Raw genomic sequence first — 25690 nt, 5'->3', positions numbered from 1 at the left:
AACTGTGCCTATGCCCCTTAGCAGTCATTTCATTATATGAGACATGAAAGCAATTAATACCTGATTGATTTAAGAGTCATATCTATTATGTGGACAGCAAAACTCCTCTGAGACAAATGATTGGCACATCTATTAATTTGGACTTCTCCTCGGCGCTTAGATATGCATTACTTTTAATGCCAAGTTCAATTCAGTCTTAAAAAATTAATTTAGTGTACCTGTTCAGACACATGGTGCAGTCGATCGTCTGCTTAAAGCACTAGTTTTATTGTTGCCATTCACATACTAAGCACCATGAGACTCAGGGCATTTCTAATAAATGAAAAAAATTATTTATATAAATTAGTTTTCAGATTTTATAAATTTTTCCAAATGTATAGGGATAAAAAAATCCAACGTCTAATTAGAGATGAAAACACTGTCTGGACAAAGGAATGCTGCTTTTTCCGTTTCCAGGTCCTCCTCAAATTTGTAATTAGCTAGCTTTAATGAAAGATAATTAGTTCATATGCAAATTCTTAGAATGATTGAATCCCTAAGCTTTACACCATCTAATTAGCATGTAATTTGTATATTATAATACATTTACCATTAAGAAGTGAGGAGTCCAAATGCTACAATGCTATAGAGAGGAGAACAAGAGTAATTAAAACAAGTCCTTTTAGCATTTAAGATTAATTATTGTGTCTCCTGATGTTTTATGGTACAAGAGCATCAACATCATAAATCTTTGAGGACATTAACAAACCAACAAGGAACTTGTGTAAGTTAATCAAAGATCTGGTCACTAATTTGCATTTTTAATTCATCGCAATTAACGAGTGTCAATTGGAGAGGAAATTATGAAGGCTGCGATAGCTATTCAAGCTACTGCTGTTTGCTTACAATTTCCTTGTAACCTTATTTATTGTGCCTCTAAAGAAAGGAAAATCACGTTTATGCTTCTCAATCTTCTGCTAGAGCTTATTTACTGTAACATATCCAGATAGCCAAAGATTAAAAACACATTTTGTCACCAAAGAATCATGAACGATGAATGTGTTGAGTAAAAAAGATGGACACACGACTATAGCTTTAAGGTTTTTGTAGCTACATAAAGAAGCACCTCAATGGATTAATGTATTAAGCTATGTAGTGCAGATATACAGTTGTAAGCAGTTCCTGATGCAGTATGTTAAACTCCGAAACAAAAGCATTGTGCATACATCTTTGAGGACATTAACAAACCAACAAGGAACTTGTGTAAGTTAATCAAAGATCTGGTCACTAATTTGCATTTTTAATTCATCGCAATTAACGAGTGTCAATTGGAGAGGAAATTATGAAGGCTGCGATAGCTATTCAAGCTACTGCTGTTTGCTTACAATTTCCTTGTAACCTTATTTATTGTGCCTCTAAAGAAAGGAAAATCACGTTTATGCTTCTCAATCTTCTGCTAGAGCTTATTTACTGTAACATATCCAGATAGCCAAAGATTAAAAACACATTTTGTCACCAAAGAATCATGAACGATGAATGTGTTGAGTAAAAAAGATGGACACACGACTATAGCTTTAAGGTTTTTGTAGCTACATAAAGAAGCACCTCAATGGATTCATGTATTGAGCTATGTAGTGCAGATATACAGTTGTAAGCAGTTCCTGATGCAGTATGTTAAACTCCGAAACAAAAGCATTGTGCATGAATATCTCTTTGGATTTGAGACTTTAGTCTTTGCAACTTTACAGATCTTCTTTATGCACCAAGAGCTTGTAACACTCCAAAGAGAAAGGAAAAATTGAAATCGCATCATATGACCCCTTTAACAAAGGTTAATTACACAAAACAGTTCTTGCTTCATTCTATTCAGAAATCATTCAAAAGTGATTGTTTCATGTGTCTGTTAAATCTTGCATGCATTTTAAAAGGATATGATTCATAATCCAAGGTCTGAGTCAACACCCCCGTCAATATGAGCTCAGCAGTGTAAACATCTGAATTGAAGACATCATCAAAAAATAATTAGACTTATGGCTGATTGAAATGTGTACATGTTACATTTTCCTACTACAGTGGTTTTATATTATACAGTGGTTTTATATTATACAGAGAGCAATGTAAATGTTGAGATGGGAACTGGGCCTGAAGGATATGCCCTCTTACCAATGTTCTTCAGGAAGTACTCTCGACACAGATGGGAGTCATTTTCACAGGTTATTAAAATGATCTCCGGTAAATTCTAAAATAAACATGAATGACACGAGTGTCAGTTATTATTACACAGACAGACACCAACAGAACAAACTGGTTTCATTTAAAATCAGCTTTTACATGCACTTCAAAGCATGCTCAGGCCATAGTTAATGACAAATTATTTGTTAAAGTAACACCTTATAAATAATAATTATTGCATCTATTAATTATACACTACCATCCAAAAGTCTGAAGTTGGTACATTTTTTAAAAATGTTTTTGAAAGTCTCTTTTGTGCACCAAAACCAGTAAAAACAATGTTGTGAAATATTAAAATTTGTATTAATTTAAATTAATTTCAAATAATGATTTGGTGCTCAATAAACATGTATTATTATTATTATCAATGTTGTTGAAAGCAGTTGTGATGCTTAATATTTCTGTGGAAACTAGGATACTTTTTTCCCAGTATTCTTTGTAAAATATTTACTTAAAATATAACTCTTTTATAACATTACAAACATAATGTGTCCTTGCCAAATCAAATAATAAATTACAATTACTTTATTTAGTTATTTACTTGTATTTTATGCACATAAACATTTTTGATGGCAGTCTTTGTGCTAAAGTATTGTTTGGCCACTAGTCCACTTCATTGCTTAAATCCCATCAGCTTGCATTGGTTTTGACCATCAGTTGTGCTGCCTACTATTTTTACAGGATTATTTGATGAATAGAAAACTCAAAAAACAGCATTTATTTGAAATAGAAATCTTTTGTAATGTCATTGTGTATTTATTATGTCACTATGTAACTATGCAATTCTGTAATTATTAATGGGTTTAACTGTCACTTCTGATCAATTTATTGTGTCCTTGCTGAATTAAAAAAAACAACAAAACATTTACTTTTGAACTACAGTGAATATTAGGTATTATATTACGAAGCCTACTTTTGGCAATAAATAAAGTGTAATGCATCCTTGTTTATCTACTAGCATAACTCCCTTTAAAGGTTACTCTGAATTCACATTGTGACTCAGAGCAGTTACTGCAATCACCAAACAAAACAGAAAGAGCACAAAATACAAAAGAACAGCTGTGTTGGTGGTAAATAATGGAAATGTCGTTTGGTCTCGTACTGTATCGCGTACCTAGTCAGTGTCGTGCGCTTTGCTTGGCCATTTGTTGTGATAAACAGGAAAGTGTATCCAGCTGAATTCAATTATTTGTAAGTCACTTTGGATAAAAGCGTCTGCTAAATGACAAAGTAAAAGTAAAGTAAAAGTAAATAGGTGTTCATTAAGTGAGTGTGACACCGCATCCTCATCAATACAACAGCCCCACACGCCTCTGTATTGGGGATCTGATTAGGGTACCTTGTTTTGCTTGTGCTCCATGATCTTGCGGTAGGAGGGCTGCTTGAACAGCACTTTCCCTCCGGCACTCTCCACTATAACTTTCATTGTGCTAAGGCTCGGACAGATTCCTGGAGTTATATAGAAATACTTCCCCTGTAAAAGAAGAAAGAGACAACTGAACACACTTCCTTGTGATATCCAATTAGGCCACAAGTCAGTGCAGAGATACATAGTTGTTTGGCCCTATGTTCTGCAGAGTCACATAAACAAGTCTGTTTGAGAGGAAGTACACGCACTAAAGTGGGGAAGTGATAGAATGGATGGACTCTAAATATCCCAAAGCTCCTAACCTTCAAGAGCGGAGCCACGTGAGCTCTCTTCAGTGACTCCTCCAGACTGAAACCGAACAGAACCTCTGCCTCTGCATCTCGCAGCATGTAGCTCTGCTCATCTGCAAACACAAAGAGGAACAAATCAAATTAGCATTATGGATGCGCAATACAGCTGTATCTACTGATATAATGTTCTCAAAGGGATACTTAACCACATGTTGTTTCAAGCCTTTATCACTTTCTTTGTTGCAGAAAATGCAGAAAAATGTTGGTAACAAGACAGTTTGTGACCAATGACTTCGAAATGTATAGAGAAAATCTCAAAATATCTTCTTTAATGTTCCACAGAAGGAAGTCATACAGGTTTGGAATGACATGGGAGTAAATCACACTTTCATCTTTGGGTGAAATGTACATTTAAATTACAGCCACTGGTGTAATTTAAACATTACTCTAAGCAGATCATATCATGCCCTATTTTGCCCCATTTGTTGTAAATTAGTTGTAACATTCTAGATCAGAGTTTATGGCAAATACACTACAAGATAGGGGTGGGCAACATGGCAAAAAATAATATATCACGACTAAGAAATATCACGATTCTTTGTCATGTTGGTTTTTACTATTTTGTAAGTTGTCTGCGCTTTACAGCTAATTTCCGTATTATAAAGACAAAGCCTTTCAAGGTATCGAAATATAAAATAAGAATGGCAGATATTTAGGCCAAAACGGGCAAAGATAAAAAATCTTTGTCATTATTTTATCTTTGTTAATAAAAAATAAGAAGAAAGATACACATTATAAATACACATATTATGCAAATAAAAACTTATTTTTTTCTTGCTTTATTTTAAGGTACAATAGGTGTATTTAGCAGGAGCATTCAAGAGACTGAAGGAACAAATATAAAAATAAAACACTAAAGATTGATGCCTATCAAAGCAACGGTATTAAAGTTTTTCAGTTAAGAGTAGTGAGTGATTTTTCTCTTGGTGTTTTGTTGTTTTATTAACATTAAAGGAATAGTTCACCCAAAAATAAAAATTCTAAAATCTTTCTGTCAAATCTGTCATAGTGTTTTATTTTTATACCATCATTTACTCACTCAAAATTTGTTTTAACCCTGAATGAGTTTCTTTCTTCTGCTGAACATAAATGCTATTTTGAAGAGCATGGAAAACCAAACAGTTGCTGGTTTTAACAGAATTTTAGATAAAATTCAAACGATACCCAACACGGGACACTGCACTTATTCACATCTGCTTTAAAGCGTGTGAACTAAAAAAAAAAAACTTTTGATAAAAAAAAGTGATCTTTTGCGCTAATACTATCAGTGACTTATTTCCTACTATCAAATTCAATGTGGACCAGCAACTGTTTGGTTACCCACATTGTTCAAAATATCATCTTTTGTGTTCAGCACAAGAAAAAAATTATTTCAGGTTTGTGACAACATGTAAGTAAATAATAACAGAAAATAATTTTAGGGTGAACCATTTAGCACTGTGCCTTTAAGAGCTGCGCGCATCTAATATACACGCATCCGTCTTTTTCTCAACTGTTCTTCTCAACTTTCATTTTAGACAATCAACTGAGTCTATATGTAAACCTTGTGTGTTTTGATAAAGTTATCTTTTGCGCTAATACTATCAAAAGTTTTTTTTTTTTAGTTCACACGCTTTAAAGCAGATGTGAATAAGTGCAGTGTCCCGTGTTGGGTATCGTTTGAATTTTATCGATTCCGATTACGGTTCCGATTCTGCTTATCGATTCCGATTCTTATCGATTCCTAATTCCGATTCCAAGAAGATAAAAAAATCCATTAAACAAATTTTAAGTCAAATATTTAGATATATTCAATCATATTTATTCTGTTTTATGTCTATGGTTTTATCAAAAAAATACCACAGAAAAAAACAACTAGAGTAATATAAATTTCAAACATTAAATTGTTAAAGACAAGTAAACAACTTAATTAGCAATAGCATAAATAAATAAAACTGAACAAATGTCAGGCACAGAAATTTAAATCAAAAGTTTAAAAACACTGTAGTTTATTAAAATATTAATTAATCCTCATTAAATTTACGAAAGATATTGTCAGTTAATTTTAAAATTAAGTTAAAATTTTATTTTGTTCTTTGATTAACATTAATGATAGGCAGCACGTTTATTAGACGGCTGTCTCTTTAACACCGAACACACACAGATCAATACTGTTACACATGCGTTTTCTTTCTCTTCGGTTTACGTTCACTTAAGACAAAATAAAACGGCTGTGTTTATGATGATATACTGACGTATTTCGTGCATACTGGTCGATAAATGTGAAAGAGAAGTCAGTTCTGGCCCGGAACAACCTTTGTGGAAATGCACGGAACAGTTCGAGAACGGACACAGGTCGGGAACCTGCATAGGGACCCCTGTTCTCTGTGCTCGCGCTTCAGATGTGTGCGCTGCACGCAAACAGTGTGCAAGTTCTTTCCCTTCCTGCACTTAAATAGTTTAAAATCACAGTAAAATGCGAACGCGGGAATCGCTAAGTGGAATCGAAATGCACATGTCTTATGGAATACCCAATTATTGGAAATTTGGAACCGGTTCTAAAATGGAACCGGTTCTCGATACCCAACCCTAGTCCCGTGAGAGTAACTCTACCGCTGAATTAACACTGATGTGAATGTATGTCGCATTGTAGCCTACAGTATATTAAGATTGAGACCAGAACTGTAACTGATTGAATGTGCGCTGTACGATACTACGATATTTCTTCAATAGCAGATTGTGGAGACATTTTTATCGTCCACGACCAAAAATAGTCATATCGCACACCCCCTACTACAAGACTGATTTCAAATTTAGAACTTTCAGAAAAAAAAAAATTACAAAATTAAATACAAGAAGAAATAGACATTTTTACACCAATGTGCACAGAATGGAAATAAGACAGAATAATTCTATGTTGTTGGCTGTTTTCTTGCTCATTGGGACAATGCTCAACCCTGACAAGCGGTCAGATTTCAAACCAGTTTGAAATATTCAAAATCATTCCAAACCTGTCTGAAATTTTTTTTTAAAGCCTAAAATACTTCAGGGTGGCAGGTTGGTCTTCTTGTGACAAGTGTGAGCTTGGCATTGGTGTCAAAAAATTGGCAGTACCGATGAAAATTTCCACACCAGCACATTCCTAATAGGTATAGAAATGACTTAACACCCAAGTCGGCGGTGGGTTGAGATTGCTTGTCCATTTCTATGGAAACTGCTTGTGAACTCAAGAACCAGCTATATTCCAATCCATTTTTCATTACATAACATTAATATTTAATTTTTGAATCAAAAAACATTTCTTGCTGGAATATGAAGCAAGGCTCCTTAGAGCATCCACAAATCAGTAATAATCGATTGAAACATAAATTAGACTTCACACTGACTCACCCACAAATTTCTGGCTTTTCCAGCTTTCCTCCAGCCATTCTGGAGTGACTATGTGCTTGACTACAGATACGGCAGTGAGGAACTTCACAGTTCTTGTCACTTTGTTAGCAACCAGATGAGTGCACTTCTGAGCGCTGTCAGCCACTTCCCCTCCAAGATCATACAATTTCTGCAGCCAAGGAGGAGAGAGAAAGAGAGATGATAAAAGGATGCAGGGAAGGGCAAGCAGAACACCATGAGGGTTACTTACTGAAGCGCATCTGAATGGAGCAATATACAGTGCCTTGCGAAAGTATTCATACCCCTTCATTTTTTTCACGTTTTGTTATGTTGCTGCCTTATGTTAAACTGGTTTAAATTACTTTTTTTCCACATCAATCTACACTCCATACACCACAATGGTAAAGCAAAAAACAGGTCTAACATCTTTGCAAATTTATTAAAAATAAAACACTTAAATTATTCCATTGCATAAGTATTCATATCAGTACTCAATTCATTATCTGGGACAGTTGAAATTTAGCTCAGGAGCATTCATATTGCTTATAGATGTTACTACACTTCGAGTGAAGTTAACCTGTGGCAAAATTCAATTGAATGGGTATGATTTGGAAAGGCACACATGTCTTAATAATAGGTCTAACAGCTAATAGTGCATATCAGAGCAAAAACCAAGCCCTGAGGTAAAAATAACTGCCTGTAGAGCTCAGAAACAGGTTTGCGTCAAGCCACACATCTCGAGAAGAGTTTAAGCTTCATTGAAGGTTCACAGAAGCATGTAGTCTCTTTTACCCTTAATGGAAGAAGTTGGAAACAACCAGGACTCTTCCTAGAGCTGGCCTCCTGGCCAAACTGAGCAATTGATGGAGAAGGGTTTGAGTGGTGACCAAGAACCTGATGGTCACTCTACTTGAGCTCCATGATCATATGTGAAGATAGGAGAAACCTACAGAAGGACAAACATCACTGCAACACTCCACCGATCTGGGCTATATGGCGGTGTGGCCAAACTCAATCCTCTCTTCAGTGAAGACACATGAAAACACACTTAGAATTTGCAAAAAAGCACCTAAAGGGCCATCAGACTGTGAGAAACAATATTCTCTGGTCTGATGAACCTCAATTCCAAGCATCGTGTTTGAAGGAAACCAGGCACTGCTCATCACCTGCAGCGCACCATCCCTAAAGTTAAGTGTGCTGGTAGCAGCCTCATGCTGTGGGGCTTTTTTTCAGCGGCAGGGACTGAGGGACTCATCAGAGTAGAAGAAAAGCTCAATGCACCAAAATATTGAGAAAGCCTTAATGAAAACCCAGTCTAGAGCATTCAGAACCTCAGACTGGGCAGAAGGTTCACCTTCCAGCAGGACAATGACCCTAAGCACACAGCAAGAGTGGCTTATAGACAACTCTGTGAATGTCCTTGAGTGGCCCAGCCCGAGCCTGGGATTGAACCCAGTCAAATATTTCTGGAGAAACCTGAAAGTGTGTGTCCACCCCCATCCAACCTGACATCCAAGCTTGAGAGGTGAAGAGATGAGGAGAAGGATGGCAGATAATTGCCAAATGCTGATGAGCAAAGCTTGTCACATCAAACAATACAGACTTGAGGATGTAAAGGTGCTTCAGCAAAATATTTAGCTGAATACTGAATGAATACTTATGCAATGTACTTATTTCAGTTTTTATTTTTTATTTTAATACATTTATGAAGTTGTGACAATTCTGTTTTTGCTTTGTCAATATGGTGTATGGAGTGTAGATTGATGTGGGGAAAAAATTCATTTAAAGCAGTTTAACAAAACGCAGCAACATAAAACGTGAAAAAAAATTCTCAGTGCTCTCGAACAGTTCAGAGGAACTGAGCTCATGACCATTTTACAAACATGTTCATTTTCAGAGCTTTCCAGCAGCCTTGAAAGCTGCCAGCTAGACACAATGCAACTAGAGACATTTTGTTACTTCTTAAAACTAGGTCAGTGTCATTAACTTTTCTTTACTGCTTACAAAAAGAGTGCATGTGTTTAGTTACCTTTATGTACTGCTGTGCATGCAGAGGTTCAAAGCCTGTGAAAAGCACGTAAGGTGTGGACTCATGTGGAAACTTTTTAGTAGGTGTTGGCAACTCTTCTAACCTGCAAAAGAAGAGAAAGCGTTATTTGTCTAGCATTCTGACCTGGAAATTTTTTATTATAATTAATAACACTATTTTAATTTTCTATTTTTTATCCTTTTTGTCCCCCATTTAAGCCTAAAATAGGCATAAGCTAGCGTATGTGCATGAAGTAAATTTCATCACCAGAGCATGCGCATACAGGTTTCTCAAACTGTGCATGCCCTATACACTCAGCTCACACATGCACCTTTAATGTTTTATAATGCACTTTTTTATGCTACTGTGTGTATATGGCAAGGTATGCTTGTATGTCCTCCAGGAAATGTTAGTTTTTCTGCCAGGCTGTTGCAGAGTGTAAGAACTTGTTCATGTAATAATTAGTCTCACAGTAAAAATAATTTGGACATTATAGAGAAAATTCAGAAACAGAAACTTCTGGGGAAAAACTGGATCTGGAAACAGTACAGTCTGGATTCTACCATACAGCTCTAACAATCTTTCACTGTTTGAACTCACTTGGGCCTCTTGTTGGGCAGCTGCGAGCCGACATCAGCCTGTTTTTGTTTCAGCTGCAGACGTAAGCTCTGTGTGAGGCGACAACAAAAAAGATGACTGTGAGTCTCAACACATACACCTCTGCCCAGACATGCTGTTACATGAGTATCCGCTGGGGACTTTCACTGCAAGGCTCAAGCATCACAAATGAGAGCAAGCAATCAGAGTGAGTCCGTGTGAGAGCCCACTCACCGCCAACGCCTCCGGTGAGATCTTCACAGCAATACGCCAAGCACCTGACCACAAAAATGAGAGCATGTTATGGTCTACCTCCTCAATAGCTTGGAAATCTGGCAGCTATAGCATCGCAATAACTCAAAATTACATTGCTGTTTGGCATAAAGCTTACTCAGAAGGTTGTGCACAAGATGAGGGTTGGGTGCCAGCGGTTCAGGCAAATTGAACTGGGAGTATCTGCTGTGCTGGATTTGCCGCAGAGCTTCAAAGTGCCCCAGTAGGATGTCGCACAGCCATTGGGCATTCACACATGGGACCCTCCACTCCTTTGCCTTCTCGTATTTCAGCCCACTCTGTCTGATGCCATTGAAAGAGGGGGCATTACATATATAAATAATAAGACTGAGCTTTCAGAAAGATATGAAACAATTAATGTGATTTGTCGTTTTTTTAATATATTTGCTCAATTGTTACAGTAAAAACTTTAATAACTGCCTTATAAGAGAATTCAAAATTAAACTGCCTTGGGAGAGGCATTGTTGAAAAAAATAAAAGTAATGATATTAACCACTGAAAGAAAACAACAGTTTACTATACTTCTATAAACTGTCATAGTGAGAAAAAACTCAAGATTTGCTACAGAAAGAAACAGAGAAGGCAAAAAAAGGCAAAATATCTTCAGAAGTGAACCAGTTGAAAAACGGCAACAACTGAAGACGGCACTGGATCTTACTCTTTACAGATGAGTACAGTGTTGCTACGACAAAGATAGCCTGTGTATCGGGCTCCTGCTAGATAGGCCATGAGCTTCAAATCATCACGATCACTGTCCACGAATCCAGTCACAGAAATAATCTGTTACAACAAAAAGTAAACACAATATCAGATAATGACACTAAAGTTCATGCATACACCGCTCAAATGTATGATAAACTGAATAATAGCACATGATTGGGTCTGATGTTGAACTACAGCCACTGAACAGAAAGACTGGTCGTTACATGCTGCGAGCAGGGTTTGGCCCCTGGAGGGAAGCTGAAAGGAAGATGAAGGGTCCTGTGAGGGGGAACCATCCTCTTCTTCTTGAGAACAGTGTTAAGCCAGTGAGCCGTCACACAACGTTTTCCCTCTCTCAGAGCCTGGCACAGGAAAAACAGTTAAATAACAGATCATTAGTAAATGTCACGACTGAGTAGTCTAACATTCAGGATGTTTTCCCACCAATTAAACCACAATGCATTTGAACAGACGGTAAGGATCATGTATAATGTATGCATCTTTTCAAAACAAGCTTTTATGTTTACCTGGATATAGGTATTGCTGGCTTGACACTCACAAAGTAAATGAGTGCAGCGGCTGAGAGCAGAGTCCACAGTCCCTCCATTTGCCTGAATGATCTGTGTGCAAAATAACAATTTCTTATTTGCATTCTGCCAGAAAAAAAGAAAAAATCTAACAGGATGTTTAAGTAAGAAGTGGATTTCAAATATGTACTTTCTACTGATATTCTAAAATACTATTTCATAATTTGATAGTCACATAATTTATTCCCAACACATAATTTTCTATTTAAGACACTTATTCATTTAATTCATGCATTTTCCTGATGCTTGAAAAAGTCCATTATTTAATTAACGTAATTCCTTCAACTAAATAAAGTTTGTTGCACTGGAGCTTTCTGTTATTGCTGTGGAGTTTGTCTATTTTCTCAGAACCACTTTCCAATACAGTCTTAATATATATTAATATATATTCAATATTCAATAGCTGTTGATACATGCTTAATATTAAGGATTTGTTTAATTACTTTACTCAATTTTTGCATAAGTAGAAAAAAGTATATTCATTCAAACATATAATAATGCCTATGTATTATTGTTTAGTTTTTTTTCCTGTAAGAAAACATTAATTTACATGAGTTTTCCTGGTCTAAAATTAAAATTTTCAAGTTAAAATAAGAAATTAAAACTTCAAGAAAAAAAAAAAAAGTTTAATTAAAAACCCATCTAAAATTATAAATATTTTTATTTTTAGTTGTTTAGCTTATTATCATTCACGTTTTGTCTTATTTTAAGTCATCTTGAGGCCCCTGGTTGAGAACCACTGCTCTAAACTTCAGAATACTGGACAAAAATTTGGTCTTAAAGTACAAGTATGGGAAAAAAAAAACATATTTTGGAGTGACAAATTTAGACTTGTCTGAGGTGCGGTGGAGTCATTTACCCTTTTCCATGTGGCCAGTAACTGTTTATCAGTCATCTGTTCTGGATAGTCTGCAATTGCAAAGATACAGCCAACCAGGAATCCCTCTTCAGGGACTGAAAAAAAATGCATGATGTTAAATTCCCCTGGCATATTGTAAGTCAATCCATTCAGGAGAAATCACTGTTTCAGTTAGCTAAAATTTGAGACTCCACATACATCTCAATAACAAAGACTATTTCTATTGTGCACGCCTGTGTGTTATCGCAAAGCAGCAGCCGCTGCACTTACTGTCTTGGCCAGGCTCGTGCCCGAACAGCTGGTGCAGCTGCGCAGGCATCACTGGAGGTTGCAGCATGGTCTGGGTCTGATGTTGAGTAATCTGCTGGTTCTGATGTTGTAGAGACTGCTGGTTCTGCAGATGCTGCTGTTGCATTTGCTGCTGTTGTTGCAGCTGTTGTATGTGCTGCTGTTGGAGTTGCTGTTGTAAGAAATGTTGTTGCTGCTGTAAATGCTGTTGGTGCATCTGCTGCTGGTTTTGCTGCTGCTGCTGTTGTTGTTGTTGTTGTTGTTGTTGTTGTTGTTGTTGCTGCTGCTGCTGCTGCTGCTGCTGCTGCTGCTGCTGCTGCTGTTGTAACTGCAACTGGAGCCTATGCTGCTGTTGTAACTGCTGCAACTGTTGTTGCAATGCTTGTTGCTGCTGCAAGGGTGGTCTTGGGAGCTGCTGTGGTCGCATTTGTTGCTGTGGGAATGTGTGTTGTTGTTGTTGCTGCTGCTGCTGTTGTTGTTGTGCATACATCTGTTGATGCATCTGCTGCTGTAAGAACTGATGCGACTGCTGAGGCATTTGAGGGAAGCCTTGCTGCGGCGGCGGCGGCGGCTGCTGCTGCTGCTGTTGCTGCGGTTGCTGCTGCTGCTGATGGTGATGCATCTGCATGACCTGTGGCAGCATCATAGGATGCTGTTGTGCCATCTGTTGCGGGTGCTGCTGTTGCTGTTGTGGTAGCTGATGTGACTGTTGCTGCTGTATTAACTGCTGCTGTGCTTCAGGCGGTAGTTGCTGCTGGGTCTTAACTGAATTAAACAGAAGCTGGTTGGGAACACCAGGCTGGCCTTGATTTCCCAGGTGCTCCACCACACCTTTAGAGGAGGCTGAAAGACTTTGGAGGATCTGCAATTACAGAATAAAAAATAAATAAAAAAATTCAGCTTTGCCATAACAGGAATTACATTTTAAAGTTCAAATTACATTTGAACAGAACTATATTTTTAAATATATTAAAACAGAAAAAAGGTTACTTTAAACTGTAATAATATTTCACAATATTATTGTTTTTTTACTGTATTTCTGAACAAATAAATGACACTTCAAAAATGTATTTAAAATATTTAAAAAAAATACCAACCCCAAACTTTTGAACAGTAGAGTACATACCAGAATTTCTACAAGTGGACACATTTCTATTGTCACACGTTACAAATAGCCATAGAACCAGCCCTAATTACTTAATAAACTGAGGAGAATTTATACTTTAATGTAAACTACATTCAAGTATTGTCCAAAGTACCGACCGCGATACCATTAGGTACTGAAATTTAAAAAATTTCCATTTCCCACTAAGATTTGAGCGCTATTGAGCAGATTCTGAAACAGCGCTGATTGGTCATTGTGTTCACGCACTTAACAGATATGACTGTGATTGGCTACAGAAGCACACGGGAGCGTTTGAAAGCCAAGCCTAGGCTCATGGACAAGGCTCCCGTGTCCTTCTTTGTGAGCACTCGGTGAAAAGCGTTAAGCGATTATAATTGTAGCCAATCACAGTCATATCTGTTGAGCGTGTGAACACAATGACTAGGGATGTCAGTTTTCGATCATTTCCATGATCGATCGTCATTTAAATTAACGATCAATTAATCAATTAATCGTTAACCTTAATGCTGCAAAATGCGTCTATGCAGCCCGGCATGACAGGATGTGCAAAAGTTACTCAAAAAAAAAAACCCCGCTTTCTCACCCGATTTAAAGGGGATTTAGTCTGAATAAAATGCTAGTAGCAAGATTGTAAAATGAATAGATGTGATTATGATCATTTGATAAAATGAAGAGAGCTCGTTTGAGATCATTTTACTTTGTTGACTGTTTCCTATCCCGTCACGGAGACCGCTGAACGCACCTCTTTAAATGGTTTCGTGGTGGTCGTTATTGTATTTTAAAACACAATTGCAATGTTTTCAACTGACATTATGGCATTTAAAATAAAATTATCCCAAATGTAACTGTGGCGCGTGTGGCTGTGTTGCGCAGTCAGTGAACCGCTTCCATCGGCGCTGCTTTTTTTTTTTTATGAAAACAAATTGTTATTTTTATTTAGGCCTATTGCTTACATAGGCTATACATTTTCCTTAAAGCATCCCATTTTGTCCCAGGGCTTGAAAACCTGTGCCCTAGGCTAGTTAGGTTCTGCAGAAACTTGTGAACGATGCTCGTAGTTGTGGCATCACCGTTTAGTGACAGCACTGAATGCTCCGGGAAAACGTATAGTCAGTGTCGGTCACAGTGCCTCTTAATTGCTGTTTTGACTCCAGTAATTATTTATTTACAAACTATAAGCTCTGATTATGACAAGTGTGGTATAAAAGCTGTGTTTATTAGAGGAATAATTGGTTAGCTGGAAAATGTTACATCGCGACCATGCTTTTGGATGCCGTTCGAGCCCATTTACGCGGCTTTGTTCTGGTTTGCCGGTTGGTCACGAATTTCCACAAATTCAATAATATTTAGGCATCCTCACTGTCTAACCCTCTAATTTCGCAGGTTTATTTTATTGTCATTCACTTTTTATCACTGTTTTCGCATCTAAGGGAAATTAAAGATTTCATGGCCACGAATTAAGAATTTGTTCGATTTATTAATTTGTTCCCTCATCATGGGTTAAGGAACAAAATTAATGAAACATGGACAGTGGCCACAAATTAATAAGTCGTAGGAACGAATTAACAAATTGTAGGAATGAATAGCCTATCTGTCCTGTGTCCCACAGCCCTGCAAAGCACAGAGCCCGATATGAAAGAATTATCTGGGGAAATTACTTAGTTACTACATTTCTATTGCTTTCCATGTTGAAGAACTTAGTGTTGTTTCTATTTTAATGCACTTTTAAAGTTTAAATCACATTAAAAGCTTAATTTGTACATTATGAATGAATGATGATGCATTTATTTTCCGTCACTCACAGCCGCTCGCACGTGTTGTGCGCATGAGCGGCACGCAGTCCAAAATTAAACGACCATCGATAGCTTTAATCGATTGCATCTCTTATCGACAATTAATCGATCATCGATTAATCGTTGACTTCCCTAACAATGACCAATCAGCGCTGTGTAAGAATCTGCTCAACAGCGCTCAAATCTTAGCGGGAAATAGATGTTTTTTAAAATTTCAGTACCGAACAGCATCATGGTTGGTACTGTTGACAACACTACTACATTCAAAACCAAGCTTCTTACATGTGCCACATTGGAGGGTCGCGAGACCTGTTGCGTGTCTGTGTTGTTAGTAATGTTCCTCAAAGTCCTAGCAGCTGGATTCCAACCACCCATGACATCCGTTCTCTCAACCCCTACAGGCACACCTCCACCTGCGCCGACCAGCCGAGCATCTGGTGGCCCAAAGCCTCCAGGTACAGGTGGGACATTGGCACAGAGATTGATCAGACCGGTTTCTTTGCCAGGTTGTAGTCGACGCTTGGCAGGGCCAGGCTGTGGCACCTCAGCTGGGGTCCAGTTCAGGTTACGGTCCTCCTTCTCTGGGGACGAGTCATCAGAGTCATCGAACATCAACTCTGATTTGCGCTCATGTTTCGATGAGGGTGAACGACTACGCCTGCCTACTGGGGAAGCATCGCGGGATGATGTAGGGCTGGACCGCCGGCTGTGAGGTGAGCGTCTGTCACTGTAGCTGCTTTCATACTCGCTGCCATCCTCTTCTGGTGCCTCATATACTGTAAGACGTGGGTGATACAGAGTCTCATCCTTCCTGTTCTTTTCTTTTACGGAGTCCAAAATCCATTCTGGAGTTACTATTTTAATGTTGCTATGCCGCAAAGCACATTCATACTTGGCCTGGAAAAGATAGAAAAACCCACATTAGAAACAAATTACACTAATCAAAACTAAACACTTAACAAAAACTGCAATATTGCCCAGTGCGATTATCAAATCACAAAGGTTGCAATTTAATTAAATTATATGCGCTGTGGTTCACAGAAAAATGCTGTTCCAGATTAAATAATTTCTGCATGTGCAGCAAGTTTGGGTTGCTTATAATGTGCATTTGGGAGCGCAAAATTCGCCAACCATCTTTCCAAACTTGTAAAGAGAAGCTCTTATAAACTGACTGTTGTCAACAAAATAGAAGCTTTAAGGGCTTCATGCTGTTTTCTGCCAAAATAAAAATAGTTATAGTGTAAAATAAATTAATATTTTTTTATTATGTGTTTATTTTACAGTGAAACATGAAAAAAGTAATATTACACATCTTGCTTAATATTAATACTATTTTAATGTTACTATTATTATATAATCATATAGCTATAAAAACATTTTGGGCCAAATTGTGTAAACCTACAAACAAACCTGGAGCTTTTATTATTATTATTATTATTAATAATAATAATAATAAATAATTTTTATCTGAAAAATTGAAGCCTTACATTACAGCATGAGACTGATCAAATATTTTGTGTTTGACAGATACATTAATGCATGCTGAAAAATCCACAACTTCATCACTGATCACTGCAGTGGTTATATATTTTCATTATATTTGTTGAAGTACACAATTGCTTTCTCAATATTATGAGTTAAATCAAGAAAGGTTTCTGCATGCTCACTAGATAATACCAATGACATTTGTTTAGTTATTAAGGCTACGTTTACACGACAACGATGTATTCAAAAACTGAACAATTTTTCCCTTGTGCTTTTTAAAAAGTTTCACGTATACACGACAACTTTTTCAAAACGATTCGCATTTACACATATCCGCGGAAACGGCCAAAAGCGCTGTATTACGTATGCCAGGCCAGTAGTTGGCGCTGTCACCTTGTTAGTAAACAGTACCTGTAGGGAAGTGACGATTATATGTTGTATATGATGCATCTCCGCTGTTGGTTGTAATATTGGTGAAGTAAATCCACACTTTGCTGAAGAAGCGTTAGCAAACTCTTGAGCAGCAACAACAGTACCACGTATTCCGCCATTGTTGTGAATGTTTGTTCGCGCTTGCCTTTAAAATCGACACGTACTGCGCATGTCTACATTAGGGATGTTCATTTCGGTTATTTTTCCTAACCGACAACCGACGCTCGTTAACCGATTATTAACCGTTAACCGACAAGATTATTTTACATTTGAATTTAATTAAATTAGAAAGGATACGTGTCTGTGACCCGTTAAAAAAAATACTAACATTTACTAACATTCCCGGGGATTCATTTTACATGCGCAAAAAGCAGCAAACATGAGGATTCACATGGTCATATCACATTACACTTCTGCGAGCGTAGAAAAACATAATAAAGCTAGGCTATAGGCCTATATATATAATGATAAATTGGCATATACGAGAAATATATTTTTACTTGCATAATAAATTAAGAAAACGAAAGAAAAACTGTGCACAAGTAGCCTAGTATGCAGAGTTTCGGTTCATTTTTGTGCTGCGCGAAAGGAAACAGACGGCAGAAAGCGGCATCCTATTTTTCTTTAGGCTTATTTTACAAAAGCACAAAGATTTGTTTTTATTGTGAATGTACACAAATAAAGGCAAACCTTTTACAATTCTGATTATCTTTATAACTAAAAGGATAGTTGCTTCCACTGTTATTAAATTCAATATAAATTCAAATGATTGCGCCGGCGCCGCATGCGCACACACATTTAAACTTTGCTACCTTGACAATGCAGCCTGTTCATTATCATAATAAAATACAGTCAGTCAAACATATGGAAAAAAACACACTGCTCAGTTTAAATATGTAGCCTAGCAAAATCTGTGCCGTTAAGCGTTATCACCGTACCGCCGTGAATGATGTTATGCAAACCATTTTGTTTTACGTGGATATTGGAACGCGAGTGAAGCAGGCTACATAATAAATAGTATTTTGGCATTCAAATACATCGCGAATACGGAAACATTTGATTTTGTGTCGCATGAGAGACCCAACGTTGGTTTCAGTTTTGTTTTAGCCTAAATTAATTAGTTTTGGCTTGTCGTTTATATTGCTATAGCTTCTTATATTTTTAATTCTTGTTCTTTTCTAAATACTGTTAATTGAAAGGATTTGTTGTGGAGTGAGGGGAACTCAAATCGCCTAGCTATGTTTACAGTGTTTATTATAATGTTTGTAAACATTTCGTGTCGGCATTAGGCCTATTTCTGAATGAAATAATAAAATGCAACTTAGGTTTTTTTTCCCTCTATTTCTACCATGCAGCAAACCTTTTTAAATATTTTGATAAATTACAAAAAAAAAAAAAACGTTTTACTTTTAAAACTTTTTAAACCGTTTAACTGATTTGTATTAATCGTTCAAAATTCTTCACGGTCAGTTAACAGTTAACCGGTTAAAATGAACATCCCTAGTCTACATACCTAACATGTACTACGCACGCGCATGAAGTCACCGTTTTCAAAGATTCCTGTATTGGGTTTACACAGAAATGATAACGGTGGCGTTTTTTTCAGTCCCCAAAAAGCATGTAAACGAACATGCAAAACGCATAAAAAGTTTCCAGTTTTTGGCTCAAAATGTTGTCGTGTAAACGGCCCCTAAGAGTAGCCCATAAAAGGCAGGCTTTGAAAACCTAGACGGTTAAGATGGTGGGTTATAAAACTGACCCTCTTTTGACTTCAAAAACAGACCCAATAAAATAAAGCCAGCAATCTAGTTCCATCCCTCAATTGATCCAATAGCAAACAAACCACAGACATAAACCAAGACTGAGTCTTCCAGAGAGCAGCTGTTAAAGGCACTCTATTAGTAGTAAACTTTAACTGAGCCGCTGGATCTCACACACCTCCCCCACTTTACTTTGGAGAGAGAGTGGAGATTAAGACTTTGTATTGATGTACCATGCCTTATTGCACACCATGCATTCAGTATTAGTAAAAACACAACAGCCTAACCTGATTGACATCTAACTACCATTAGTAAACATTGATTATATGCATTAAAACAGACATGCGCTTACCCCCTTCGGTTCAGGCACAACCAGATGTGTGCACTTCTTGTTGAAGTGGAGCTGACAGTCACCTCCATAGAATGTTACAAAGGCCCAAAGTGTATTGAGATCCTCTGACAGCTATAAAAATGACAAGACTGGTAAATACTAAAATCAATCCTGCTGCCTGACAATGACAGATGACGATATGTAGATTTGAATGAACTGGCAGAATATGCAGGCGCAACTTACATGTGGCAGACAAGCTGTAACACCAAAGAACACTTGTCCTGACTCTGGGGAAAATCCTGTAACTCTGATTGATTACCAGTCAAGATAAATAAACATCATGCTATTCATCTTTAACTAGTCATCAGTTGCAAAATTGCATTAAGTTGATGCGTGACATGTCGGGTGCAAAATAAGACATCACAACTGCGGACTTTCAAACCCATTAATCATGGAAGGATACGGTAGCAGGTCTCCACATTTGACAGACAGGATCACCCAGCTCGGCTGAAACAGAAAGCATTGTGAATGTTCAACACTGCGACACATTTTCATTAGTAACAATAAGTGATCACATCTAATACAAGCAGGAGATCATTCTAAACTATTTCCAACTGTAAATGTCTTTAAAACCTTTCAGTGCCATATTATGCGTTTACCTTCACAACAGGCAAGTCAAAGACCTCTCTGGATTCCCCAACCTCTGGATTGTCCCCATCTTCTGCTATAATGTGGGTGGCGAGGGCATTGTAAGACACTTCTTTTCCTTTCCCAGCTTTCAGAAGTTGTACAACCTATCAGCAAATGTCAGGAATTTATCATTACCATATCAGTCAAATAACAGACAATTTATAAAATAAAACATTATCTGTTTGCTGCTAGCTCTTAATTGATGTACCAGGAACTCTATACAAACCATGCAAGAAAGTAATCTAAATATAAGTGAAAACTGCACAAATCTCAATAAGACAACTGAGAGCAAAGGTCCATAATGAAGCCAAAAGACACTATGATACACACAGAAAGGAGGGCTACATATGCTAACGGTATTTTATTTGTTCGACTTCCTATTTTAGATACAAGCTAGCTACCACTGGCTGGATCAATCACACAGTCGCAAATAAATCGCTGAAACAACTCAAAGATGAGCCCAACGTGAGAAGCGTCGCATTGTTGTCACTGACCATGGCTAACATACTGAAGACAGTTCTTTCGCTAACAGCAGATAAATACGAAAACCAGACATACGAAAGCGGGCGACTTGAATAAATAAAGCCAATTGTATTTAAGAATAACATTAAATACAATTTGTCCATAGGTATGCTCTAGGTTTCACCATGTTATGCGAGTTGCTGTGGGTTAGCCTTCATGCTAACACCAGTCAGTATCCAGTATTAGCCAAAAGGCTAAATGAATAGCCTATTACTGTTAAATGTACCTTCTGATCAATATCTCCCACCACATAGAACTTCACGTCCTTGAAAAGCTCTTCCGGTACTTTTAAGTCGTCTTCCGACATTGTTTTGACTGATTTAACTAATTTTACAGCAGAAAGTAAGCATTATGTTGCTGTCAGATTAGAGCACAACCGGCCTCATAGGAAAAGGGTACAGAAGCGCCAAAGCGGATCCGGCGGGCTCCAGACCCTTACATGTCTTTCGTGGGGGGAGATCAATATATTTATGCAACTACGTCTGGTAAATACATAATATACAAGCATAACATTATACATTCTTTGATCAGAAATAATTATTTTGTTTTTCATATCATTTTCTGACTTGAATTATGCCGTTTTATTGAACGAAATATACTGCTTATTTCATAACACCCCTAGATTTGTGCAATATGTCACATTTGTGGGCGGCGCGTCATCTTTTACGCGCTTAGTTACATCAGTTAAAGCGCCAAATATGAAACACTTCTATCTTCTGTATAACCAACACTTTTTAAGTAGGAAGAAATGTAACTTTGAATTTAAACGGATCTGTGATTTAGCTACACAGTTCTACACTTAAGTTTATTTTCATTTTAACTTGAAGTAATTAATATTTTATCACCATATACATCTATTTAGTAACCTTCAAGTTAAGGCATCAAACACTTTAAAACAAAAAAAAGCTATTAATAAGATCAATATGATGTAACAGGGTTGACAGTGACATATAACCTAGTGAAACTTCAAGCAACTAAAGCTACATAAAATATTATGTTCACAAAAAAGCCTATGTAAATAAAAAAAAATCTTTAATTTCAGTATGCGCTGGCTGGCAGGGGACAGGCCAGAAGACATCTTTATGCATACGATATGTATTTTAAAAAATAGGGAATTTTGTTGGTATTTAAAGAAAAATGACGTACATTCATATAACGTGTAAATAACTAGGCTAATTGGGAGCAGAAAAAAAGAGAAATATAAGCTAACCTGTCTTTGCAAATGCTGATATCATTAGGTGTCCAAAACCAATAATACAACCAATTAATGAGTTATTCTGTGTGTGTGTGTGTGTGTGTGTGTGTGTGTGTGTGTGCGTGTTTATGTGGTTTATGAGGGGGCTACATATGCTAACGGTATTTTATTTGTTCGACTTCCTATTTTAGATACAAGCTAGCTACCACTGGCTGGATCAATCACACAGTCGCAAATAAATCGCTGAAACAACTCAAAGATGAGCCCAACGTGAGAAGCGTCGCATTGTTGTCACTGACCATGGCTAACATACTGAAGACAGTTCTTTCGCTAACAGCAGATAAATACGAAAACCAGACATACGAAAGCGGGCGACTTGAATAAATAAAGCCAATTGTATTTAAGAATAACATTAAATACAATTTGTCCATAGGTATGCTCTAGGTTTCACCATGTTATGCGAGTTGCTGTGGGTTAGCCTTCATGCTAACACCAGTCAGTATCCAGTATTAGCCAAAAGGCTAAATGAATAGCCTATTACTGTTAAATGTACCTTCTGATCAATATCTCCCACCACATAGAACTTCACGTCCTTGAAAAGCTCTTCCGGTACTTTTAAGTCGTCTTCCGACATTGTTTTGACTGATTTAACTAATTTTACAGCAGAAAGTAAGCATTATGTTGCTGTCAGATTAGAGCACAACCGGCCTCATAGGAAAAGGGTACAGAAGCGCCAAAGCGGATCCGGCGGGCTCCAGACCCTTACATGTCTTTCGTGGGGGGAGATCAATATATTTATGCAACTACGTCTGGTAAATACATAATATACAAGCATAACATTATACATTCTTTGATCAGAAATAATTATTTTGTTTTTCATATCATTTTCTGACTTGAATTATGCCGTTTTATTGAACGAAATATACTGCTTATTTCATAACACCCCTAGATTTGTGCAATATGTCACATTTGTGGGCGGCGCGTCATCTTTTACGCGCTTAGTTACATCAGTTAAAGCGCCAAATATGAAACACTTCTATCTTCTGTATAACCAACACTTTTTAAGTAGGAAGAAATGTAACTTTGAATTTAAACGGATCTGTGATTTAGCTACACAGTTCTACACTTAAGTTTATTTTCATTTTAACTTGAAGTAATTAATATTTTATCACCATATACATCTATTTAGTAACCTTCAAGTTAAGGCATCAAACACTTTAAAACAAAAAAAAGCTATTAATAAGATCAATATGATGTAACAGGGTTGACAGTGACATATAACCTAGTGAAACTTCAAGCAACTAAAGCTACATAAAATATTATGTTCACAAAAAAGCCTATGTAAATAAAAAAAAATCTTTAATTTCAGTATGCGCTGGCTGGCAGGGGACAGGCCAGAAGACATCTTTATGCATACCATATGTATTTTAAAAAATAGGGAATTTTGTTGGTATTTAAAGAAAAATGACGTACATTCATATAACGTGTAAATATGAGGTTTATGAGGACACAAATTTGTATAATAACTGACATAGGTATTACAACGAGAAGGTGATTTATGAGGACATTTTCAGTGTCCCCGTAATTCAAAAGGCTTATAAATAATTCAGAATGAGTTTTTTTTTAAAGTCTAAAAATGCAGAAAGTTTCCTGTGAGGGGTAGGTTTAGGGGTAGGGTTGGCGTAGGGCAATAGAACATACGGTTTGTACAGTATAAAAACCATTACGCCTATGGAGAGTCCCCATAAACCATCAAAACAAACCTGCGTGTGTGTGTGTGTGTGTGTGTTTGTTTGCTTATTCCCTTTCTCTTGTCTGTTCATGTAGGCCTATGGCTGTTTGTGAGAGCCTTTTTTTGTTTTGAAAATGTCTTTAAAAATATAACAAAAATACTGTGAAGTTCACCTCACAATTTGAAATGCTCGAAAATCCACATAATACTTCTACTGCTTTGTTCTAGATCTAATGTCAACAGGTGAGGGTGAGCGAGAGTTATGTGTAGGTGCAGAGTAAATATCATGAAGCTTAGTTAGAAAATCATTTATTAGTGGTCCTTACTAATATACAGCTTCAGGTCTGTGCGTGTTTGTTTGCTTTTCACATGCTGAAATAGCTGCCTCAGTGAATGTCATTTCTCCTGTAGGCTACAAAAACTGCAGAAAGCTACAATCAAAAAAGCAAGAAACAATGTAGCCTACACACAGCTTCACAACGTTTAACTGCACATGAGAGCACAGCTCAGTGCAGCTGTCTATCTCACTGGGATTTGATATGGTAACGCTATGTTCTTAACCTTGCATCCATCCATGTGGTCTGCGCTGAGGTGGCGACTTGAGAAACTGCAGTAGCTCCTCTGAACACGAGATCCAGAGACTGACAGACAGTGTTCACTCAGGATGTAGTTTTCTACCGAATGGGGTGATACTGCCTTCGCTGAAGCAAAACTCTTCTTGCCTAAAGGTAAGTGGGAAGGGGAGGAAAACAATAACCAGCTGTGGTGAGATGCCGTTGAGTATGTCCGCGTGTAAATCTCGCAGAGTAACGTTATGTGAATGATGCTGTATTCGCGGCGATATAATAGTTGAAGTAATGTGAATGTCACGTGAAAGTAGTCTTTCCAATGCATTAGTGGGCTAAGTTTACTTGTATTGCCAAAAATATTGCGAATCATTACTACAACTTTACTCAAACACTTTATGCAATTCAATTGTCACCCATAATTTTAAGAAAATGCTTTAAGCTGCCTCCAATGTATGTATATATATATATAGCCTATACGATATATATAGGCTATGTATATACGATAACTCTGCATGAAATAATGTTACAAATGTTTCTTTGAGTCGCGCGATGTGCAGAATTCAGATTTTTGTTGCATGCGCATGCACTTACATCTCTTCTGCATATGTTAATTGCAGGGCAGGTTGACATGTAACAGTGATGCTTAGCATATTTAAATCAATGCACAGTAAACTGCCTTCACAGAGCAGTTCAGTGCACAATGTACCTTTTGATGTAGTTACTTTGGCCAGATGATGGATTTAAAGGGTACAGATGCACTCATGTTGCAAATTAAAACATTTTGCAAATGAACAGTACTTTTGAGAAATATTATTAAAATGTAGATTTGCAGAAAAAAAGCTGTTTTATTCTACATAGAGAGGGTCATGTTTTGCTGTCATGTTGAGATCGCATGACCAGCCTCATCATGCAGTTAAGTTAGCTAATAATAATTAATATTGTAATAACAAAAACAATATTGTTTTCTTTATGCTTTCAGTCAGTGCTCATGGCTGATGATTTATGAAGAATGAACATAACACTACATGTAAACAAAACATCAAATCTAACAATAACAAACACAATGTACACAACTTCATAGTCTAGAAAAGAGTAGGAGAATTGGGATATTTTTCCCAGTCATCCTAATGGGAAAATGTGTCCCAATTTACCTGAAGTCACCTCTTTGGATCAGCATGTGCACAGTCCACCAGACAGTTCAGACAGAATGAGTACAAGTGTAGATATAAAATGTCCAAACAAACAGACTCTGCTGCCTGGAGTGATTAAACAAACTGTGACGGCCAGCAGCTTCCATGTCACAGATCAAGGGAAAATGCCTCCATTCAACGCACAGCGACTACAGGGAAGAGAACTCACGGCAGTCTGATCACAGTACAGAGCAGCAGCCGGACCGCTTA

At 37.2% G+C, this 25690-nt stretch overlaps 1 protein-coding gene across 1 annotated transcript; it reads right to left on the bottom strand.

Moving 5' to 3' along the window:
- Positions 1-1805: 1805 nt before the first annotated feature.
- LOC107584425 (PAX-interacting protein 1-like) lies at positions 1806-21194 on the bottom strand. Its single transcript, XM_016271042.1, has 21 exons — positions 21021-21194; positions 20242-20376; positions 20046-20089; positions 19826-19889; positions 19604-19714; positions 15857-16471; positions 12905-13517; positions 12638-12838; positions 12368-12462; positions 11449-11541; positions 11146-11283; positions 10878-10999; positions 10317-10501; positions 10160-10203; positions 9929-9996; positions 9329-9431; positions 7300-7468; positions 3883-3983; positions 3551-3685; positions 2143-2218; positions 1806-1973 (listed from the first exon to the last, which is right to left on the bottom strand). Exons 1-21 carry the CDS (start codon positions 21099-21101, stop codon positions 1846-1848), a joined length of 3321 nt encoding a protein of 1106 aa, XP_016126528.1. The 5' UTR covers positions 21102-21194; the 3' UTR covers positions 1806-1845.
- Positions 21195-25690: the final 4496 nt, after the last annotated feature.

This window comes from Sinocyclocheilus grahami, unplaced genomic scaffold, assembly GCF_001515645.1.
Source record: "Sinocyclocheilus grahami isolate Dianchi unplaced genomic scaffold, SAMN03320097.WGS_v1.1 scaffold5.1, whole genome shotgun sequence".
Lineage (NCBI taxonomy): Eukaryota > Metazoa > Chordata > Actinopteri > Cypriniformes > Cyprinidae > Sinocyclocheilus > Sinocyclocheilus grahami.
Note: the sequence above shows the minus strand (reverse complement) of the source record. Positions and strands in the feature narration are given on the sequence as shown.